Here is a 23,782-nt window from a genome sequence, read left to right on the forward strand (position 1 = left end):
TGAATTTCTATTCATTCACTTCTGCTCAACCCAATTAAAATTTTCATATCGCCAAGGTGATAAAAATAATTTTAAAACCACCCGAACTGGACCTTTTTTTTATAATTTATTTTTCAAAATGCTATTCTAAATTTATAATAAAATCTCACAGTATTTGTTGGTTGGTTTTAATTTAGAATTAAAAATAAAATAGCAAAAAATTGAACCACATCGTCAAATATATAATTAAAAATTTTAAATTATATGTAACAATTTGATAAAATTAACTAATTATTTAAAAGAATTTCATATTCAAATTATACAAGCTCAAAGTTCATATATTATCAAAAGTTCACATTACAAAGCCCATGTCTATAAAACTTCGATTTGGACACTATGCAAAAAAATATATTTATATATTTAAGTTTTAAGATAACAAACCAAGTCCATTAGAATTCTACCTTTTTCTCCTCTTTCTTCCAATTTTCCTTCTCTTTTCTTTCTTTTTCTCTCTTCCTTTTCCTCTTCTCTCTTTTCCACCGTCCCTGCGCTGCCATCATCGAGCACCTTCCTCCCCTTCTCTCCTTTTCCCTCTTCCTTCTCCCTCTCTTTCGCCGTCCCCGCCTAGCCTTCGCCAAGCGAAAGGAATTGGTGGAAGTTTTAGTCTTGAACACCACTTCAAGTATTGATTTATGATTTTCATCTTGCTATTTTTCTCTTGATGCATGCTGCAAAAAAATATGGATACAAATATGTGATACGAAAATATGATAGAAGATCCGTGATTACAAGGGTCTTTACGATTCTATGATGGAAATAAATTATGAAAAAAATTATAAGTAAAATACAACTAAAGTAAATGAAATAATTAGGGAAAATAGTATTTTTCATCACGTATTTTAGAATTAGTGCACTTTTGATCCTACTAGTTATGAGATTCTCATTAACGGTCTCTTAAATTAAAAGAAAATTCACTTTTAGTCATTCCATCAGATTCGGTTAGTATTTTAACGAAAATCCTAGCACATGACTATTATACACAAGGCCAAAGAGTTAACTGCCACAATGCTTTTCCGTCAAAATATTAGCAAAATTCGACAAAAGAAATGAATAAATGTGAGAATCTTTATAAAATATGGGACCATTAATGGGAATCCTACAAATAATTAAAAGAACAAAAAGTGTATTACTCTACCAGGACTCAAACCCGATATATACCCATAGTTATTACTTATATATTTACCCGAACCCTACCTATTGGGTCTTACCCATTCTATACCCAAATAAATGGGTTCGATATAGGTCGTATCAATTGGGTCTTACACATTAGAGTGAAGGATAAATGTTATATTTTGTCCTTTAACTTTTTATTTAAAGTCACTTTAGTCTGTTAAATTCATTTATTGGCTTTAGCATTCTTAAACTTTAATTTTTTGTCTCAATTTGATCCCTCTGACCATTTTTCGGCAAAAATGTGGCTGGAGTTTGACTTTTTGGAGGTAAAATTGTCAATTTACGTTTGATTTTATCACCTTAAATTTGTAAAATTATCAAATTAATCCTTATTTAGAAAGAAAACTATATTTTTTATTTAGTTTTATATGATAAATATGATGAAATTATCTAGTATAAAAAAATAAAAACTTCGAACTCTTGTAAACATAATAACATAGCTTAACATAAAATTAAATAATCTCTTTTGTTTTATATATTTTCAAAAAAGTTACAAAAAAAATTAAAATTATGAATAGATTTTATAAAGATTATCTAATCTGAAAATATAATTAAAAAATCTAAATCTGTTTTTTAATCTTAAGAGTTAAATATATAAGTCAATAAAATTATATTTTAACAATATTTATTAAATATTAATAGGTATGGTTTTGAAGAAAAAAGTTGGTGGGATATACTTTTAATTAGATTGTTTGGTGGATTTCAAATATATATAAAATTCATTTTAAAAGATTTTTATAGAAACGTTTTCGATAAAATGGAGCTATATATTAATATAAAACCTCTAAAAATGAATTACACATGTATGAAATCCACCAAGTAATCTAATTAAAAAGTATAATCTACCAATATTTTGTTCGAAAAACCCAAACATTTAATAAATCTTATTTAGGTTTAACTTTTTTAAATTATCTTTAATTTTAAAATAAAAATTATAGACAAATTTTTTTTATTTTATTTTCAAATTAGATAAGTTTTATAAAATTTATTCATCATTTTGGTTTTTTTAACCATTGTTAAAAAAAAAATTGTTTATTTTAAGTTAAGCAATACATCATTATATTTATAAAAGTTCAAAATTTTTATTATTCTCATAAGATAATTACAATATGCTAGTATAAAAATAATAAAACAATTATTATTTTTTTGTTTAAAAAAAGGACTAATTTGATAAATTTTATAAACTTAAGGGACTAAAGTGATAAAATTAAATTTATTGACCATTTTACCCTTCAAAGAGTCAAAATCCGACCATATGTTCACCAAAAAATGGTCAAAGAGGCCTAAAATTTAATGATATTAAAGTCAAAAAATGAACTTTAGGAACTAAAGTTATTCTAAACGAAAATTTAAACGATCAAATATAGCATTTACCCTAAAATGAATGAAACAATTATACATATTTTATTATAGTGATATCACCAAAATATATTACTAAATTAATTTATTACAAATATTTCATGGATTTACTATTGATAAAAATTAAATTAAAAGCTATTTGAAATGTTAACAAGTGCAAATTGAATAGCATTGAAGTATATATAATGATCTTGATTTTGTTCAAATAATGGATTGTCGTTAATCTATTACACAATCGACATATATCCAAGATAGGAACAAAAATTAAAGAATTGATAGGAAAAAAACCATAGTTTAACTTTGGAATGATTTTTTTATTGATTTGAAATTGTGTTCAATTTTCATTATGATTTTTTTACAATTCAAATTTAAATAAATTTAATTATTTCCATATATTAGCTGACTTGACTAATCACTTTAAGTTCAAATTAATTTTATCAAAAATTTAATTCGAAGTTGTCACTACGAAAATAAAGATGAAAAACTCTGGCAATTTTTTTCAAAAGATCAAAATGTAAAAAAATTGATAAGCTATGTACAAAATTTAAGAATTTTAGATGACAAGTAAATCTAGTCGACTAGTTTATCAAAAAAATTACAATTCAATGATTTCAAGTTAACGAATGTTTATGAATTTTAGAGTATTAGATTTTTACTCATCTAATACCCATACCACAAGTATTTTAGGGTCTAGATCTTACCTACTTATCTCAGTGGGTATGAATTCGTGTCTAAATCTAATATAAAATTATGGGTCTAAATCAAAGCATCGACTATTATAATAAGTCTGAATATAAGTAACACCCCGCCTATTTACAGACCTATTATCATGTTTTATAATAATCAAGGCCATTAATTTTTTTATTTCTTCACCTAATCATATGACCTTATTTAGGCCCTACACATGATCAATGCTAGAAAGAATTGGTCCCCCGACAACCACCTTAATGAATCAAACTCCACACCAAATACATGTGTGCTTCTCATACAAATAATAAATTCTGAGTGTTCTTCCACACTTACAATGTCCCATCTCAATTATTGAACACAAATAACTTCCTCGCCTTCGTTTCAACACTTTTATAATTTTATTACATGCATTCAAAAGGAGAGGGAATCAACTGTCGGAATTTTCTTGCAATATCATCAATGATGTCTACTCAAACCACAAATTCCTCCTCAAGCTACCACTTGATCAGCTACCATGGCAAAGGTTGCAAGAAAGAAGAAACGATTACGTCCAACGTCGTCTCAACGATGATTAAAAGTGAACTAAAGATCGATCGAGCTCGATGTTTCTTGGCATTCAGGCCCAAATATGGAATTTTTATGTAAGTTGATCAATCTTTTCGACCTAATACTACTCCTATGTTGATAATGGTGTGTTTGGCTCACTGAGATCACAGATATCGACCATGTTATAGGGGTATACCTAAATCGGGCAACTTCAAAATCAAGGCCTCAGCTTCACCAAACAATCCCCCCTCTTCATGGTATTTTTAACTGCGTACCCTTTTCAACTCGAATCAAAGATTAAGAGAATGTTAATGATACACATAGTTCATGTATTTATTTTATTTTCAATCATATTGTGTGAGAAGTATAAAGTCATAAATTCTTTTTTACCTCGATTTAACTTAAAATTACATGTTCGCCTGACCAATGAAATCAACTGATCGGAGAAATGAAAAAAATTCAATGGTTAATGGTTTGCAGGCAAAAATGGTTGTTGGGATTGCTGCTGACAGTGATTCTACCAGCACTTGGGTACAAAGGAGGGCTCTTCTTAAACCTTAAAAGTTAAGACAACATCAATTTCCAGCAATCTTGTTACATGTTCTAATGGAGTCAATAAGCGTTTTGGCTTACATACATATGACACACTCAAAATTAATGTTCTTAACGTTGTCTAACGTACGATTTTAGGCAAGATCGACAAAGCCATAGAGACAGTGGAGCATGTGACGGAAGTGGTGGAGGAGGTGGCTGAGGAGGCGGAGAAGATCGTGGAGGAGGTGGAGGAGAAGCTCCCCGGAGATTCCCAGATCAAGGAAGCGCTCGAATCGCTTGACGATCTAGCTAAGAAGGCAGTTCTTGAAGCCAAAAACGCCCAAGATGTTGTTCACAAGGTACTATAATTAATCTCAACTATATGTGCTCGTTGAAAAATTTCATTTTCGTTTTTCGGGGTTTTTATTTCTAATTTTTTTATGCAAAAATATGACATAAAATATCAAAATGAAATAAAAGATCCAAGTCTTTTACAATATGAAGAAAAATACATAAAAAAAAATAAAACTAAAAAAATAAATCGATACGTAATATATATATATAGCACCAAAAATTGCCCCTTCCATATGATGCTATGAATTTTCATTTACTACTTTGAGAAGATAATATAGGGATAGTTATAGCACCGTCCAATAAGATTTGGTATAATTATATGTTGACCTCTATAGTTTGCAAAATTACATTTAGTACTTTTGAAGTTTTGACATGTAATAAGTTATTAATACGTCAATTGGAAGTAAATATATAAATTTTCATTTAATTTTATTTTAATAAAATTTTTTCTTTCTTTCCCCTTCTTGCTTTCTCTTTTTTGTTTTCTTCAATTTCTCTTCCATTTCTTTCTTTCATTCAATCTCTTCTCCATCAATTTAAATCTCTAGCTTAATGAACTAGAAATTGGAGTGTGTTTTATTAATTGATGGAATTACTAAAGAATCTCGAAATGGTCATAATACTTTAACTCATTTGGATAATTAAAAACTTATCACTGCATATTTTAATTGAAGATCGATAATTATTTACTTTATAAATGAACTAATTATGTATATATTTTAAGTCGTATATTTTTATTCAAAACGTAGATATAAGACATGCTTAATATTTTATCTTAATGTTAAATTTTTATCTTTCCTTCTTCTCGTTATATATCTTGATATTGTCATATTGCATATTTTAATTTAATGATAATATATATTATACATCATGGAGCCAGTATCATGTATCTTAAGTTTTCAAAATTTTCTATACATTACAAAAAAATTAATTACTTCCTATTTTATAAATCACGACAACTTAAAAATTATAGTAAATCAATAGTATCTACCATGATCAGATAAAATTGATGGCAAAACTTAAGTTTTAACTACGGTTAATCAAAGTTCAGTATGGTTTTTCCTATGGCTAAAATATTTACCACAGTTTCTAGTTGTACCAAATATTTTTCGGCCTCGCTTGCAAAAACAACGGCTAATAGCCATTGCGCAGTCATAATTAATTGATATCCGCCATCGATTTTTAAATTCACCTACAATAATTAACAATAGTAAAAAATTATATTTTTTAAATAATATTATATTTTGTCCGTATTCATAGATCATAGATCGTGAGATTGTTGTTTATTGTAATCGCAGGTAAAAGATGCGGAACAACAGATGGAGGAGACGATGATTAAAAATGGTAAAGCTCAAGCTAAAAAGTAGCCGTACAAGAAGAGAATATGATTAACAGTTTCTTCTTTCTTATTTTTCAGTTAGTTTGCGTCCATTACCTTAATAAGTCGATATACCATTGATTGCGACTTTTCACATTAGATATTAATCGCACTTGTTAATAAATATTCTGATTATTATATAAAAACCCGTGAGTCCTGTTGGGAATGACTAATTTTTGAACTCTTAAATCATCTAGACTCTTAAAATCCAATTTTTTGCTCCTAATATTAATAAAACCATTGGCAAATGTATGGATGGGATAGAGTCCCATTTTTTCCAACAACCAAGGTATGTTTCTATAAATAGGCTCAAGATCATTTTATTTTACACACCGACATTTTCAAGAACAATTATGTCTGCTTTCTTTCACTGCTTTCTCTCCTTCTCTTCTGAGTAATTTTTTTTCGTTGTTCCAAACTCTCTTCCACGAGTGCAATATGTAAGAGAGTTATAGCTGTGTTAACCTTGAGGAGCGATCGATTTATATTATCTGGACCACGGTAGTATCAAAATTTTGCTTTCAAGGCAGTGGTTCTCCACAGCACAGTCTTTCATTTTTCAAACAGTTGAAAGTGAAATTATTGTTATAATGGTTGTTCCAATTGCTAAAATACTGTCTGACCTTCCAAACTAGAGCCACTTGATGGGACCAACTATAAACGATGGTCACAAAAGTTGCTCATATTTTTCGAACAATTGGACGTGGATTATGTGTTGTTCCAGAATCCACCAGAAACTCCAACAGAAATCTCCACTCTTGCCATTACTGCAGAGGCGATCCCCACAGAAGGGACAAGCACAAAATCTGAGGATGAGGCAAAACTGAAATACGACAGAGACAATAAAACTGTAAGAGGTCACCTGCTTAATCATATAAATAATTCTCTGTTCGATTTATTTGTCAACTATTAGAGTGCGAAAGAAATCTGGACTAAAATGGAGGCAAGATACGGAGGTGATGACACTGGAAGGAAAAAGTACGTCGTCAATAAATGGCTTCAATTTCAAATGATCGATGAGAAGTCTACAATGGACCAAATTCATGAGTACGAGAACCTGGTGACTTAAGTGCTAAGTGAGGGCATGAAAATGTGTGAATTTACAAGCTAACGTACTACTGGAAAAATTCTCTCCTACTTGGAGTGAATATTGCAACCATTTGAAGCACAAGAAAAGGGATCTAACACTTCAATAATTAATCAGCCATATGAGAACGGAAGAAGCAAATCGCCTAAAAGATAAGGAAACTTCTCTCTCTTCTCTTTTAGTTAAAGTTGGTTGTTGAGTCTGCTGGATCTAAAAATATATTTCACCAGAATAAAGGAAAAAAATTTCAAAAGAATAATCAACACAAGACGTTCAAAGGACCTGATGACAAGATCCAAAAGAATAAAATATCGTGCTAGTGCTATGGGAGACTAGGACATAAAGCGTACCAGTGCTACCAAAGAAAGGATCAACAGAAGGCAAATCAAAAACCAACCACTAATTCTACTCCACAAGTCAACCTAGCTGAAAATGATGAGATCATCGCAGCGGTAGTTGTAGAAGCCAACCTGGTAGAGAACAAAGAAGACTGGATACTAGACACTGGCGCGTCCAGGCATTTCTGCTCCAACAAAACCCTATTCCATGAACTTAGTGACGCAACAGACAGTGAGTGTGTCTTCATGAGGAACTCAACAGCCGCCGGAGTCTTGGGTAAAGGAAAGATCTTCCTTAAACTTACTTCTGGCAAAACACTTGCTTTGAATGACGTACTATATGTGCCTTCTTTACGTAGAAATCTAATTTCTGGTAGTTTATTGAATAAAGTTGGCTTGAAAATTGTGTTAGAATTTGATAAGGTTATAATCACTAGAAATAATGACTTTGTAGGAAAGGGATACTTATCTGATGGTTTATTTGCTCTGAACACTGTTTCCACTGCCATTAATAAAATTTCTTCCAGTTTTGTTGATTTGATGGAATCTGTTGATATTTGGCATGGTAGATTAGGATATGTAAACTATTCCTCTATTAAAAAGTTGAAAACTATGAATTTTATAATTATTTCTTACACAAATGGATGTTATAAATGTGGAGTCTGTGTAGAGGCAAAATACGTAAAGAAACCTTTTAAACCCATCACATCTAGAAGTATTGAATTACTAGAATTAATCCACTCGGATCTAGCTGATTTCAAAAACACATTAAGTAAGGGTAAAAAAATATTATATCTCCTTCGTTGATGCTTTTTCTAGATACACTGATTTATCTATTAAAATCAAAAGATGAGGTTGCTTAAATGTTTTTGAAATTTAAGGTTGAAGTTGAAAATCAATTAGATAAGAAGATTAAAAGACTTAGATCTGATAAAGGTGGAGAATACAACACTAAATTCTTAAAAGAATTTTGTGAGATTAATGGAATAATCCATGAAATGTCTGCACCTTATACACCTCAACAAAATGGCATAGTCGAACGAAAAAATAGAACTCTGAAAGAAATAATGAATGCTATACTTTTAAACTCAGGTATGCCTGATAATATGTGGGGGGAAGCAGCTTTATCTGCATGCTATATCCTTAATAGAGTTCCACATAAAAAATTGAATAAAACCCCTTATGAATTATGAAAAGGCTTTGCTCCTAACTTTAAACTTCTTAAGGTGTGGGGTTGTCTAGTTAAAGTAGCATATCCAGAATTTAACAAAACAAATATAGGACCTAAAACCTTTGACTGTGTTTATTGGATATGCCCAACATAATGCCGCATATAGATTCATGTGTTTAAATGATAACTCTCTTTGTGAATCAAGAGATGCTGAATTTTTTGAACTAGCTCTTCCATTAATTAAAACTTCTAGAACGGACACGCCTTATCAAGCAATAAACTTTTGTTAACTTCTGCTAATTCTATTGTGAATGAACCTAGAAGAAGTAAAAGACAAAAAACTGAACATAGTTTTGGACCAGACTTTCTAATTGCTTTCCTAACGGAAGACCAAGAAAAGATAAATGAAGACTTTGTTTCAATGTTTTTAGTTGAAGATGATCCTAAGACATATATGGAAGCAATAACCTCTATAAACTCTAGTTTCTGGAAGGAAGCCATTAGAATGAACTAGATTCTATAATGTTAAATCATACTTGGGATTTAGTGGATTTGCCTATAGGAAGTAAGCTATAAAATGCAAATGTGTCTTCAAGAAAAAATGAAACCAGATGGGTCAATAGACAAATTTAAGGCACGATTAGTGGTTGTGGATTACACAAAAGAAAGCCATAGACTATTTTGACACATATTCACTTGTGACAAAAATTGCAACCATTAGAACTCTAGTTGGGGTATCAGCTATTCTTAGCTTAATAATCCATCAAATAGATGTAAAAACAGCCTCCTGAATGGAGACTTGAAAAAGAAATATATAGGGAACAACTAGAGGGTATATGGTACCTAGCCAAAAAAATAAAGTTTGTAAACTTAGAAAATCACTATATGGATTAAAACAAGCACCCAAATAATGGTATGGAAACTTTGATCATACTTTAAAAACTAATGGATACAAAACAAATGTATCAGAAACATGTGCATACTCAAAATTGTTTGGGACAGAATGTGTTATTATATGCATATATGTCGATGATATGCTGATTTTTGGTAACAACATAAAAATAATTGAGGAAACCAAAAGATTCTTATCAGCACAATTTGACATGAAAGATCTAGGATAAGTTGATGTAATCCTAGGCATGAAGATTAGAAAAACTGAAAATGGGTTCTCTCTTTTTCAGTCCCGCTATATAAAAAAAATTTTGGACAAGTTCGGTGGTCAAGATGAGATACCAGTCAAAATACCCTATGACCCGAGTGTATGTCTCAAAAAGAATAAAGGTGATAATGTGTCACAAGCTGAAATGCAAAAATTATAAGGAGTGCTATGTTTCTCATGAACTACACCAGACCTGACGTAGCTTACGCTATGAGTAGACTAAGTCGGTATACCCATAATCCGAATAATGAACATTGGAATGCACTATGTTACTTGTTGAGATATCTAAAGGGGACTATAAACTTGAGCCTGCAATTTAATAACTTTTCCACAGTGTTAAAAGGATTTTGTGATGCAAATAGGGTTACCGATAATGATGAAGTAAGCTCAACTAGTATATTCGTTTTTACTTTGGGTGGGGGAGCTATTTTCTGGAAATCTGCAAAACAAACTTGTATAGCTCGCTCTACTATGGAATCTGAATTTATAGCTCTTGAATTAGCAGGTCAAGAAGCAGAGTGGCTAAGAAACTTATTGGGAGATGTGCCTTTGTGGGGGTCAATTGTGCCAGTGTCTCTACAATGTGACTCCCAAGTTGTTATTGGAATTACCAAGAACTATGCTTACAATGGCAAAAGGAGACATATTCGTACCAGACATGAAGCAGTAAAAGAACTTCTAAGAATTGGGATAATCTCCTTGAATTATGTGAGGTCCAAGAGGAACTTGTCAGATCCTCTCACAAAAGGACTTACCAGGAGAATTATTTTTTAGTCTTTGAGAGCAATGGGGCTAAAACCCCTTGATTGATGAAATATGGTAATGATCATATAATCCATAGCCCTGTGTTCGTGTTGTCCTAATAAGGACTTGATGGAGAACCCTGACTTTGTTCAGGAAGATAGCCTCATAGCTCATTTGCTTAGTGGTCTATAAGACTTGATGAAGCTATTTAGAGAATGTGGAGGTGGGCCGTCTTATATGAAAGAAAAATGAAAGTTCTTTATAGAGCACTCATTAGGAGCCAAGGTATAAGCGCAACGCCATTAATAGCACTTGAAACTTTATCGCGGAACAACAAACACTAAGGAATTCATACGTGATCGTGGGGGTCTCAATTTGAGCTATCGAAGGTTCAAGAGTCATATCACTCTCGTTAGCCAATTTGATTGCCTGACTTCACGACGCGTTAATTCAATCGAAAGATATTAATGCTTAAGTATATTTATTCTTTCACTCAGAAATCATATTCTTCATCTACATAAGTCATTTGTGGGGGAATATTGGGAATGACTAATTTTTGGACTCCTAAATCACCTAGACTCCTAAAATCCAATTTTTTGCTCCTAATATCAATAAATCCGTTGGCAAATGTGTGGATGGGATAGAGTCCCATTTTTTCCAGCAACCAAGGTATGCTTCTATAAATAGGCTCGAGCTTATTTCATTTTACACACCAACATTTTCGAGAACAATTCAATTGCTTTCTTTCACTGTTTTCTCTCCTTCCCTTCTGAGTGTTTTTGTTCGCTGTTCCAAGCTTTCTTTAACGAGTGCGCTTGTAAGAGAGTTATAGCTGTATTACCCTTGGGGAGCGATCGGTTTATACTACTGCACCATGGTAATACCGAAATTTCATCTTCAAGGCAGTGGTTCTCCACGGCACAGTCTTTCATTTTTCCAACAAATCCTCTACAAAAAATGCGATGCTATGTTTGGATTTCAGAATATACGAATATTCAATAGTCAAATATAAGTAAGGATGTGCAAAATTTCGATTCAAATCGAAATTTCAATTCGATATTTGATTTAAAAAAAAAGAAAAAGATTTATTCGATATTGATTCTATTTTGATTTTGGATATCAGTTAATTGTATCGAATTGAATATCGAATTTTTTTAAATGTTATATATATATATATATAGATTTATTTTTTAAATATAAATATAATAAAAATAAGAGTTTATTATTTTTTTTGGAAAAAAGATTGGTTTTCCAGTAATTTACCGAACCTAATCAAGAATTTCAAATCCGTAACCCTATCTTTTGCTTATAATGTTAAAGATTACACTGAGTTTATCATTTTCTCCACGTACTATAATAGTGGTGTAACACTTAAATCTTTGAGTAAATTATATTGACACCCCTTAAGGTTATGTCAAATTACACAAACACCTCCTGCGTTTTACAAAATTATCACTATACCTCCTGAAGGGTGTAAGTGTAATGTTTAGTAAGTTTTGCATTTGAATATGGGGTGTAGTTGTAATTCCAACTATTGCTTCAGAAGATATAGCTGTAATTTTATTAAAATATATATATATATATATATATATATCAAAAATAATTCACTTCTCTTAAGAAAAACATGTAGCGACAATTATAATCATTATTCTCTTTTTATTATCTTAAAAACTTGGTTAAATTACAACGAGCTTTCTTGACATGACCCTTTGTTATTAAAAAATTGCCAATTTTCCCCTAATATTTGATGAAAGTATGCAATCCTTGAATTGAGATCTAAAATTGTCAATTTTGCCCTTTTAAAATCAAAAAATTCTAATTCTAAAAAGAAAACAGAAGAGGCGATAAAAGATTCTGGAACAGTTAAAGAAAAATCAAGTAAAACTATAATTCATAACCCACAAGGGCATTCCGATCAATTCACCACAAGAAATGGATGATAATCTAATAAAGACTAATGGATGGGCTAATTATTGGACAGCGATTAAGTTTATGGGGTATTGGTAATTTTTTCAAACAACAAGATGATATTTATAATGATATCAAATTGCAAGAGAGCTCATTCTAATTTACCCTAAAAAATTTTACACATCACGTCAACTATCATCAGTGCATTTTTATTCCATATTCAATGACATACTCAAAAAGAAGGAATTATCATCTCAGTCAAAACTATTTCATCTCATTTCTTTCTCACTAACATGAGCGGAGATGAGATCACTAGCAACCACAGTATTTTGTAAACTTCCTTTGATTCTTTTTTCATTTTAAGTCTTAGAAATAGAGTGAATGTAAATTCAATTGCATGTAAACGGGATGCAAAGGTCAACAGCTTAGAATCTGCAGCCTGCTCTAAATTATCTGTAAATCTCCCATTTCTAAAACTCGTTAATTTCATATTGGGTTAATTAGAGTCGCACCCGTATAAAAATATAAAATTACACTTTTTCCCAAAAAAAGTTTAAAATATATTTGCACAAAATTCCAAAAATTCTTAGTTTATATCCGTATCCCTTGCATTATGTCTTACTCAACAATCCGTATAAATTAGAGTTACTCTTTAAAAATGTGAAATTATATTTTTTTAAAAAAAAATATTAAAATTATACAAAAATTCATTGTTTAGACCTGATTCTATTTCGTTAGGATTTCGACAATACTAACGTTAGCAAAAATATTATATAAATTTTTCATTGTACCCCTCATTTAACATTCTATGTAATATATTTGTACATATAAGAGGAAAAGTGTAAAGATGTTAACCTCAATCTATATATATTACATTTATTCTTTTATAAATACAAAAATATATTTAAAACTATTAAATGATGGGCAAAATTAAAAGTTTGTAACTTCTTTTTGATAATGTTAGCATTTTTTGTTGGAACCCCAACAGAAGAGGGTCGGGCGTAACGGAGAATTTTTGAAGGGAGTGTAATTATAGTTTCAAAACTTCTTTGAGAAAAATGTAATTTCGCATTTTCAAAAGGGGTCTAAGTGCAATAACCCTATAGATTATTAACATTGTGCCTAGTTTTTTCATCCAACGACTACTTTTTCTCCAATAGCAACAGCTCGTGAACTATATTTTATACAATTACACCTTCTTGACTTTCTATATATTACATTTAACTTTAGTATAAAAGTATCAGTACAGTATACTTGTCAATAAATTATGCAAAACATTGAATGATAAGTAAAATTAAAAGTTTATTTAATTTTTTTTGTTGACGCTGGTAGCTTTTGTCCAAATCCTAAAACAAATGATACAATTGGAAATAGAAAATTTTTGAAGGATATGAAAGTATAATTTTAAAAAAAATTAAAAAAATATAACTTCATATTTTTAGTGAGATCTAAGTATAATTAACGCTTTTATTTTACGAAAATTCCATTCCTTCCCCGGAAGCCATTTCTTTCCTTTGAAGTAAATCCAGCAGCAAGAAGTTGCACCAATTTCTCTTTGCTTATTCCCTCAAGAAAAGGACTTTTCTTCTCTAAACACCTAAATCAGCCAAGCAATCCCCATTTATTTCTTTTTTAATTGTAAGATAAGGATAGATATACGAATCCAACAACTACTATCTCTCACCGTCCATGGACTCCGAAAACTTAGACAAAATATCCTCTTTCAAGGCAGACCAAGATAGCCAAGAACAGCTTCAAATCCCAGGGAAATGGCTGCCTGGAGACCAGCAAATCAGAGGTCTAAGCCCAGGGATCTTGACAGAATGGAGAGAGATATGGGTTGTGCTGTTTCTCCCAGACCTGTACTCAACCTGATGCAGAACTGCGATTTACCTCCTCCCGTCAAGCTTTTTACAGCGCCCGACGATGCATTTCTTTCATCAGTAAGCAAAATCTACAATGTGGTGGGAGGCCAAGATTGCTTGGAAAAGGACAAGTTGGAGCTTTTGAGGGCGCTGCGGTTATCACAGACACGAGCAAGAGAGGCGGAGAGGGAATTCACGGCCGTGTGCAAGGAGAAGGAGGCGCTCTCGAACCTGATGGTACAAGAGTCATTGCGGCTCTTTGCACACCGGCAATGGGTTGGTCTGCTGGAGTTGCAAGTTTCCAAGTTGCAAAGACAGCTGCAAGAGAATGGCAGGAAGAGGGGCGATTCTGTGTTGAACCGTGGGGAGAATTTGCTGAGAGGGGAAGATGAGGAGGAGGGTAGCAGCAGCAAGAAATGGCGTGCAGTTATAGTGTTCTGTTTGGCTGTTGCTGGGATGGGTTTGGCATTTGGTTGCAGATATCTTTTCTGATTTTCTGTAACCTTATATCTTGCTAGAAATACAAGATAACTTAATTTGAATAGCATTCTGGAACGCAGTAGATAATAGGGATGGCAATTGGGACGGACAACGGCTGGGACAGGTCCGCATGGGGTGGGTTCAGGTCCCCATTCTGGACCCAATTAGAATGGCTTAGTATCAGGTCTAAATAATCAGAACAAAAATCTAAGGAAAGGTTCTAATTGTCTAGACCAAACTGACCCGGGGGCGGATCTTGGGTCAGGCCAAACCGCCCCGAACCCACCGCGTTACCCTCTGTACTTAGATAATCAACTTTTGATACTTGTCGTTTTAGAGTAACAACAGTGCATGATTTTCCTGGTACATTAATCACAATTCTCCTTGGTGGTGGATCCTTATTCAAATGAAAGGGTAGACAAATATAACTGTTGTTTCTTCTCTCTATATATGATTAGGGGTGTGGTGTAAAGGTGGCGTTGAGTTTCTGGATTGGGGCGGCAAATGGAGGAGGACAACGGTCAAAATGGCGGCAGCAGTGGTAGAGGGTTGTGGGGAATGAAGGAATCTGCAAATAAAGTCGTACAGAAACTGACCAAGGCCCAGCAGCAATTTAATTTCTGTGAAGGAAAAAATCTCAAGAGAAAGTAAGCAACTACCCTTTACAATGACATACTACACAGGGAATTCACGGCCGTGTGCGAGGAGGCGCTCTCGAACCTGATGGTATAAGAGTCGTTGCGGCTCTTTGCACACCGGCAATGGGTTGGTCTGGAGAGGAAAGGAAAAATATCCAGCTAACTACCTAACGGATGCTAACCACTCCTAACGAGTCAGCAGCCAAGTGTGCTGGTTCAACTAAATGAAACGTAACAAGCTAAAGAGAAAAAACGTTATATATCAAACCACGACTTCAACCAAGTGTTGTCATCAGCAGCTTCATCAGTCTACATCTTGGTTGTGACGTATGCTGCAGCCGTGCATTTCAACAGGGAAGGGGCAAAAAAATGAGGAGAAACACAGGAAAAGAAGGAAAATATGTATATATAAGTAGTGAAGGTAACCTAATTATTCCGGCCAAGAAAGTTATACTTCAACTCATCAATCATGCATCAATTCTAGTTAAACATAATTAAACAGGCCTCAAAATATCTCAAGCACTACATCAACACAGAAGAAGGCATAAACAGGATCATAGTCAGGCAAGCACTGAAACAGACTCAACTAACATGGCTTCCATATGCTCACAGATGCATTGGTCAATCTATATTGCAAGGAGTATTTCAGTTCTCTCCACAAATATGTACAAAGGCACCTACTGCAGGTCAATTCTACTCTCTACCAGGCACAAGTGCACGTTAATGTGAAAACGTGTAGGGCCAAAAACATGATAAATGGTATATATACAGATAATCATGATAAATTGCTAGATAAAAACTCAAATAAATGCCGCATGTTCAGACCTCAAATGGCTGTAGCATTCATTGCTGCTCGCAAAGAAATCCAAGCAGACCCAGCACACATGGTGTCCACACGGACACTCGATGTGGTTGCACCCTTCCCCTTTCTCAATTATGAACCCACAACCTGGACACTTCTTCACATTATCTTTTCCCATACACCACTCCAATAGAGAAGAATCTGGATCATTTTTGAACTCGCGATACTTCTCGCATGACAGGTATGGATGATACTCCAGGTGGCACCTAGTACATGTCTCCACAAAGCATGCACCACAGACGAAGAGTCCACCAGGCCCATCAGGATCCGCTGCCCGGTAAACTGAAGGACAGTCGGGTGAAGGGCAAAACCTATAGGTGCCCCGACTACCTGTGACATATGCACCCAAGGAAGCCCGAAAAAGCTCCTCTAATTTCTCACCAGACAGCAAAGATCTTAAGTCGGTAAGCAGAATAGGAGTCCCGCAACCCTCTTTTGTACACTGCAATGGGAAACTATCGCGACTTTTGATTGCAGACTCACACTGCTCAACCAAGCATAAACGGCAGAAAATGTGACAACAGCCTTCAAGCATGTAACGGTCCTCCAGTTCGCACAAACAAATAGGACATGCAGCATCATTATTATTACATGGACTATGTAGTCCAGTTGTTTGTGCAAGATCATTAATTATGTCTTCAACTTTTTGCTTTGATTCTTTGGTGCCTACAATAGATATGCAGTGGCGACTCGCTTTTAAAGATAACTCCGCCTCAGGCACCTTCTCTTTAAGCCCATGAAGATCAGGTCCAAAATGCTGAACAACTCTCTTCATCATATCTGGAGGAAAAACTCCATTACGAAGTCGGATCTCAAGTTGCTTGCCTTCATATAGAGCAAGAAGTGCTTTGACAAGGCTCTCCTGTACAACATCAATCTTTTCTGGAGAACCAAAGACTCTCAAAACCATGTTATGCTTATCAAAAATAATGTGGGTCCCTGACTCTCGCTGAATGGATTTCATAAGCATGACTCCGTCTCGTGAAAAAAGAATCTGAAGCACTGCAGGAGTTATATCAGGATGTTGTATAATCTTCCCTTTCATGAGCTGCTCCAGAGGTCTTCTCAACTCTGCCACAGTTTTCGTAGCAGTGGCAGATATCTTTACTCGATAAGAACCATTCTGGTTTCTCTCCAGGTTACATTCTACACCTGCAAAAGTAGAAAATTTACCCACGTATATACAAACCATCGGAACTAGTGCATCTCAACCTTCATAATACGAAATGCATTTCCACATACCAAGTCACATAAAAACCAGCTGCTGTCACAATATGACAAAGGCTATTATGGTACATAAGACTAACCAGGAAAACCAAAACTAACCTAAAGGGGAGGTTCTCTGCCTACTTATTACATGCTACTTAGTTTAAAGAATGTGGAGTCGGCCACAAGGCATGTTGAAACAGTAAGGATGAAGAGCTAGATAGCACATGGTGGTTTGTCTGGTCTTCGTGTTATGCAGATAAATGGCACAAGAGTTTATTAGAAGGCTCTTGATGTCTGTGCATAAGTTGCACAGAATGTCAATTAACTTTAAGACCACCCTGCTACAGCCAACACCACCACGTAAAACAAACCTCCAAAGAGGAGAAAAGATAGTGTCAGAAGTTGCAGAAAGTACCGATTGACTTGTCAACACCACCCTGACAACGCTACAGCAAGCACCTCCCCATAGAACAAAACCACCAAACGAGAGAAAGATAAAACAGAAATAAGAAGAACAAGCATCATGTCTACATTTTAAACCATCACAACAATGACATACTACACAGGCAAAAAGATAAAAGAAGATGTTTATGAATATCTTATTTGCAGGGAGACAGCTAGTCATAACATAGCCAAGGTGCATCTCACACATCTCAACCTGATACTTCTCTGCTGGAACATATTAGTTTATCAGATCTAAGCTAATTCCATTAATTTGACAACAAAAGAGACGTAAGTTTAGCTAAGAATATATCTGTCCGATAGGGAAGGTCTTCCGGTGTTCAGAATTATTTATTTGCTCCATAGAAAATTTACACCTCTGTCAAAAGTATCTCAAAACTAAGAAAGCAAATTTAAATAAAGAAATATGAAATAACATGCTACTAGAAGAACATTTTTGTGAAGTCTGATGAAGGTTCGATTTTTAAGAAATTAACAGATGCTTTGCTCTGCATTAAGTTTAAATAATGACTAAGAAATTAATATGAAACACCACTTCATAAGGAAAATGTAAGTTACCCTTTTGTCGCCGGAGCCTTGCAAGCAAAGAATCTAGCTGTTTACTAATAACAAGATAAACAGGAGCAGGACACGACACAAAGCTATGAAACAATTGCTGACATTGTACTTTCTGCCACGGCTGACATCCAGATAATACTTCCCCGTCAATTTGCTCCAAGGCCTTAGCTGCCTCCAAATGCAAACTTCCATCAAAAGTAATTGCTGCTCTCATGAAACTGTCCTTGGGTCCTGGTGAGAATACCTGAACACGGACACTATTACCCTGTGCATTCCTTCTAGGCATAAAGGGAGAAATTTGTCGCAGAATTGCTTCTTCACAAGCAACAAGTGGAGGATTATCTATTGCATTTCCTCTCACCAGAAAGAAATCAAGGATCCGCCTATTAGTTGCTGCACTTACCACCTGAAATACATCAGCTTCAGAAAGTTCCCTGTCAATTCCAGTAATTAGCACACCGTCTGTAAACTTTGTACTTGGGTGACACCAAACAAGCCTGCCCCCAATTACTAGATTAGAGAAATCATTGACAATAAAAGCAACATCCTTTGCATCACATTTCACAATTGCAACACCTTTGCTGTACCTACGAGGCCATAAGATTTTGGCTCTAAGAGCAGGAAATGACATCATTTTGTGGTCACCACTACAAATGTTTCTAGAAGGAACTACCTTCAATGACCCACCACAGAACTCAACCTGATCCAAGGCAACGGCCTTCTTGGCAGCATCAGGTGTGAGAAATGTCACCCTCCCCCACTTGCCCTTCTCTTCGTTGTCTAGATTAAAACCCGAGAACTTGATAAAGGCACAAACAGGCGCTAAGGTAAATTTCTCCAGAAAAACCAGGAGCTCCTTGTCATCGAGCTCATTAATGTTTGAATGGAATATGTCAACAGTCAAATATCTCTTCTCAAGTTCCAGGTGTTTTATCTCAGCACCAGCTCCCAAGAGCGCAATTGAGGGTAAGACCGTGGGTCCTCCATTGTATAAGCACTTCTCCAAGCATTCATTTTCCAACAACTTCTTTTCATACTCCAAGCCTTCCCTCACTAAACCACATACTTTCTCCATGTCTCCTGAAGTAGCATAAAGAAGTACCTCATTTAGGTCAACATTAACTTCCACACCTATCCGTTCATCCTCACATGAGTCCCTGATACTTGAAACAACAAGGCGCAAATTGCTGTTAGATTTCCCACAAAACCTTTTTAGCAGTACACTTCCAAACCCGGACAAAATCCTCTTTTGCAACTTTTGACTGGCCATGTTCAAGAAATCAAACATTGGAGGAGGACAAAGTAATGACAAATATTCAAAGTCACATGCAGTGACACAGACCAGATACTCATTGGATACTGAAAGAATTTCCCCAAAAACCACCCACGCTGGCCTATGACCAAAATTTAACAAAGAACATGAAGGATGCAATTGAACATGTTTCCTCGTTAATGCCACTTCATAACCAAGCTGATCATACCCAGAGTACATAGCCACATTTTCTGCCAGTGCAGAGAGTATTATATTTTTCAAATTCTTATCATGTTCAGAACATATTTGGGGATTCCAATACCAATAGTTTGGCACGATGATATTTAGTTCATTTTTAAGGCAAGCTTCCAGTTCTAGCACAGTGTCCTTGCATCTCCTCAAGGACTTTGCATTAATGCTATTCTCCCAACACCAAATATTTCTCTTTTCCCATGGCACAGCCTCCCACTCTTTATAAACTGCAAGCAATGTGAAGAGATCACCATTAGGATGACAAAACTGGACCTTAAGGCAATCAGATTTCAACTTATCCTCCTCTGTACCAACTCTGCAAAAGATGCTACTAGAATTTGCCATTACAGCAGCAAGAACAAGACCCTCCCTACCCAAGCGCTGGCAGAAGCATTGTAGAATTATTTTACCAAGCCGAGGCTCAATACCCAACTTGACCATCTGCCACCCTTCTGCAGTTAACTCGATAACATCATTTTTCACTACAATAGCTCCTAATTGGATAAGATTTCTGATAGCCATATCTATAGAACTAACACTAGGTGCATCAACAAAGTCAAATTCCCGTACATCCTTGATGCCCAATGCAAGAATTCTCAAAACTGCTACACCGAGATGCACCTTACGAATTTCTGGTTCCTGATGAGGCAGCATTGACTCAAAGTCACTTTCCATGTAGAGCCTATAACATTTTCCTGGTTCAGTTCTCCCAGCACGACCAGCTCGTTGATTAGCAGAGCTCTGGCTGATCTTGCAAACCCTGAGAACATTCATGCCTGTACCTGGTTCATATCTACTCTCTTTTGCCATTCCAGAATCAACCACATACTTGACGCCTGGGATTGTCAATGATGTCTCAGCGACATTGGTGGCAAATATAACTTTTCTCTTTCCTGGATAGGTCAGGAATACCCGACGTTGGTCCTCATAAGAAAGTTTTCCATGTAAAGGCAATGCAATAGCAGAGATAGCTTGAAACTTCTCACAAGCCCATTCTACTTCCATCTGTGAGGTCAAGAATGCAAGTATAGTGCCTTCCCCCTCAGTTTTGTTGATCTCAGTTACCATCCTCAAAACATCAAGAACATATGAAGGCATTAATTTTAAAATTGAAGATCCATCAGATTCACAAGGTATGTATCTAATGTCAACAGGGAAGTTTCTGCCAGCCACATGCAAAGTTCTACAACCAAAAAAGTAGTCAGCAAACTGGTCTGCATCTGCAGTTGCGGACATAATTATAAGCCTGAGACATGGCCTCTGACACAGTAGATTCTTGACCAAAGCCAGAAGGAGATCTGTATTTAAGCTTCTTTCATGAGCCTCATCCACAATAATGCATGAAATCCCAGAAAGTTGTTTATCACTCATGTAATGCTGCAATAAGCAATGATCAGTCATAAATATCACCTTCGAATGAAACTCCTGATCAGATGAATATGATGGGCAACAGCTGACTGAAGTATTTTTATAACAGCCCCAGCTTTCCTCTTTAACCCTTTCTGCCAATGAAATGGCGGCGAGTTTCCTTGGCTGCGTGCAAATAATAGACTGCTGGCCAGAAACTTCAGAATCAGCAAGAAACTGAACCAACTGTGTGCTCTTTCCCGAACCAGTCTCGCCGATCAGCACCGTGACCTGTGAAAATTTTCACCCAAATTTTCAGATAGATACAAACAATGTAAACTAAAGAGTTCAAGGCAATAAGAAATACACATATCAGAATGGGGATGGGCATTTATCTGTGGTTCCAGATTTCATTACAAGACACTTAGTGTACAATTCATAGAACCTTTATACTGAATTTTACTTTTTCTAGACCCTACATTACTTCATTAGAAGTTAAGTGGCAACTCCTCTGAGAAGTTATAGTTCGATGACTATAAGAAAGTGAATTTAACACGAATGTTAATATACTTTACAATGACAATCGAAAATGAACACAAGAGAAACTTGAACCAGTGCCAGGACTAAACAAAATGGATAAACACATATAAAATTTTTCATTGAAAGGCAGGGACTGGAATGACGACTTAAACTTTACCGCAATTAAAGGAACCGCCAAATCGGATAAAAATTTAAAACATACTCAACTTACACCTTCCGTTTTCTACACTTTTCCAACTAACATTTCTCTATATAAGCACTTTATGCAATGATGTTCTCTTGGCATCCAGTCGATCGAGTACATTTGCTAATACCAAAACTCCAAGGACGGATGCAACTTTCATGTTCCTTTTCGATTGTCTTTCATTCTGCCCATAGGAGATAAGAGGTCCCAGCATAACATGGTTGATGCTGTCCATGAGGATTACTTAAAATCTCTAACTTACACCATGAGGATTCTGGCCTATCCTTTCACACATAGGTCAGGACATAGTTTCTCCCTCAGTATTAAATAATCCCAACTATGTGGCACTTCTCTCGCCAATTCCTAGCAGCTACTTAGTTGAACCCGGAGTTCGTTTCTCAAAGTTATCAATGACATGACCAACAAACTAAAAATGGATGAAACTTTCAATTTTTCTTAGAAAGTCAAATATGATTAGACAGTTAAAAACAACTATGTAAGGTAAATAAAATTACATAAGTTAAAGCAACCTGTTGGCTATGAATTTGCTTTAGGATGTCCTGTCGATAGCCATAAATTGGCAATCCATCATCAAGCCTCCTACATTCCCTCATCATCAACCTGTAAATCCTCCCCCAGTCAATCTCTCCACCGGAAAAGCGAAAAACTGGAGTATCTGGCTCTTCATTCTTTTCCACATTCTCCAAATAATTTTCAATACATTTAACTCCACTCTTGAACTCCTGCATCCTGTTCAAGATCAAGTCTCTCTCACCCTCCAGACCTTTCCTTTTCCTCAACAGCGCATCAGCAGTGCCTAACCTCAGTGGTCTCTTCAACGAATCAGAAATCCTCTTAATCTCATCCACCACACTCCCCAATTTCTTCAGCAACTTCCCCACCAAATCCCCCTCTTTCAACCCCTTCAATTTCTCCAAAAACAGCACCTTCAACCGATCGTCCAATTCAGCCTTATCAGAGGGCACATCAATGTTACAAACAATTAGAGGCCAAAAATTATGCCCTTCATCATTCAATTTCATTTCCCACAACTGAACCATGGTCTCCAGAGCCTCACTCCACTGCTCATAAAACAGCGTAGCCGAAATATAATTAGACGCAGCAACATATACTTTCTGCGGTTGAAACTCAAGCTTCTGAATCACAGCCTCGGCCTCCACCTCTTTCACTACGAGTTGCGCGTCCGATCGCAGCTGCACGACGAAGTTTGGTCGGGCTGGGGATGGACCCGGGGGTCGATCACGATAGTGAGGAGTACCTTGGGGTTTCCAGTGGTGCTGTTGATGCGGAGGGCGTCGAAAAGCCGGGGTTTGGTGCTTGTACTGGTGGGGCAGAAGGAACCCACGACGGGGATGGGTTTCCGGCGTCGGCTGACTACGCCCGTCAGGGGCAGGACTGTTTGGCTTGTACATTGTACAGCCTGAGGTTTTGCCAAATCTTGAATATACTGAAAAACCCTAGCGCGGGGGAGAAGAGTTTGTCACCTACACTGTCCGTTTGTTGCGCGATGATAACTCAGCGAACCTGCCGCGGGTGTGGGGGAGTGGGGGGAGAGAGAGAGTCTCGTATGCAAGGAAAATATGGCGGCGAGTACGAGAATTCTTGTCTGTGTAGATGTCTACACGATGTGTA

General features: G+C 35.4%; 3 protein-coding genes across 4 annotated transcripts; 2 read left to right on the plus strand and 1 right to left on the minus strand.

The window, feature by feature from the left end:
* Positions 3,532-6,242, plus strand: LOC105178276. Of its 2 annotated transcripts, none has more exons than XM_011101724.2 (5): positions 3,532-3,902; positions 3,978-4,064; positions 4,288-4,370; positions 4,498-4,700; positions 5,994-6,242. In XM_011101724.2, the coding sequence occupies exons 1-5, from the start codon at positions 3,667-3,669 to the stop codon at positions 6,060-6,062; spliced, it is 678 nt and encodes a 225-aa protein (XP_011100026.1). In that variant the 5' UTR covers positions 3,532-3,666; the 3' UTR covers positions 6,063-6,242. The 2 variants fall into 2 exon arrangements, with proteins under 2 accessions (XP_011100026.1, XP_011100027.1); XM_011101725.2 differs by having other exon boundaries at positions 3,537-3,902; positions 3,996-4,064.
* On the plus strand, positions 14,250-14,837 carry LOC105178420. The gene has a single exon (XM_011101882.1). It carries the CDS (start codon positions 14,250-14,252, stop codon positions 14,835-14,837), a length of 588 nt encoding a protein of 195 aa, XP_011100184.1.
* Positions 16,036-23,782, minus strand: LOC105178277 (ATP-dependent RNA helicase DEAH12, chloroplastic). The gene is made up of 3 exons (XM_011101726.2): positions 22,660-23,782; positions 18,555-21,696; positions 16,036-17,477 (listed from the first exon to the last, which is right to left on the minus strand). The coding sequence occupies exons 1-3, from the start codon at positions 23,560-23,562 to the stop codon at positions 16,264-16,266; spliced, it is 5,259 nt and encodes a 1,752-aa protein (XP_011100028.1). The 5' UTR covers positions 23,563-23,782; the 3' UTR covers positions 16,036-16,263.

The sequence above is a fragment of the Sesamum indicum genome, linkage group LG15, assembly GCF_000512975.1.
Source record: "Sesamum indicum cultivar Zhongzhi No. 13 linkage group LG15, S_indicum_v1.0, whole genome shotgun sequence".
Taxonomy (NCBI): domain Eukaryota; kingdom Viridiplantae; phylum Streptophyta; class Magnoliopsida; order Lamiales; family Pedaliaceae; genus Sesamum; species Sesamum indicum.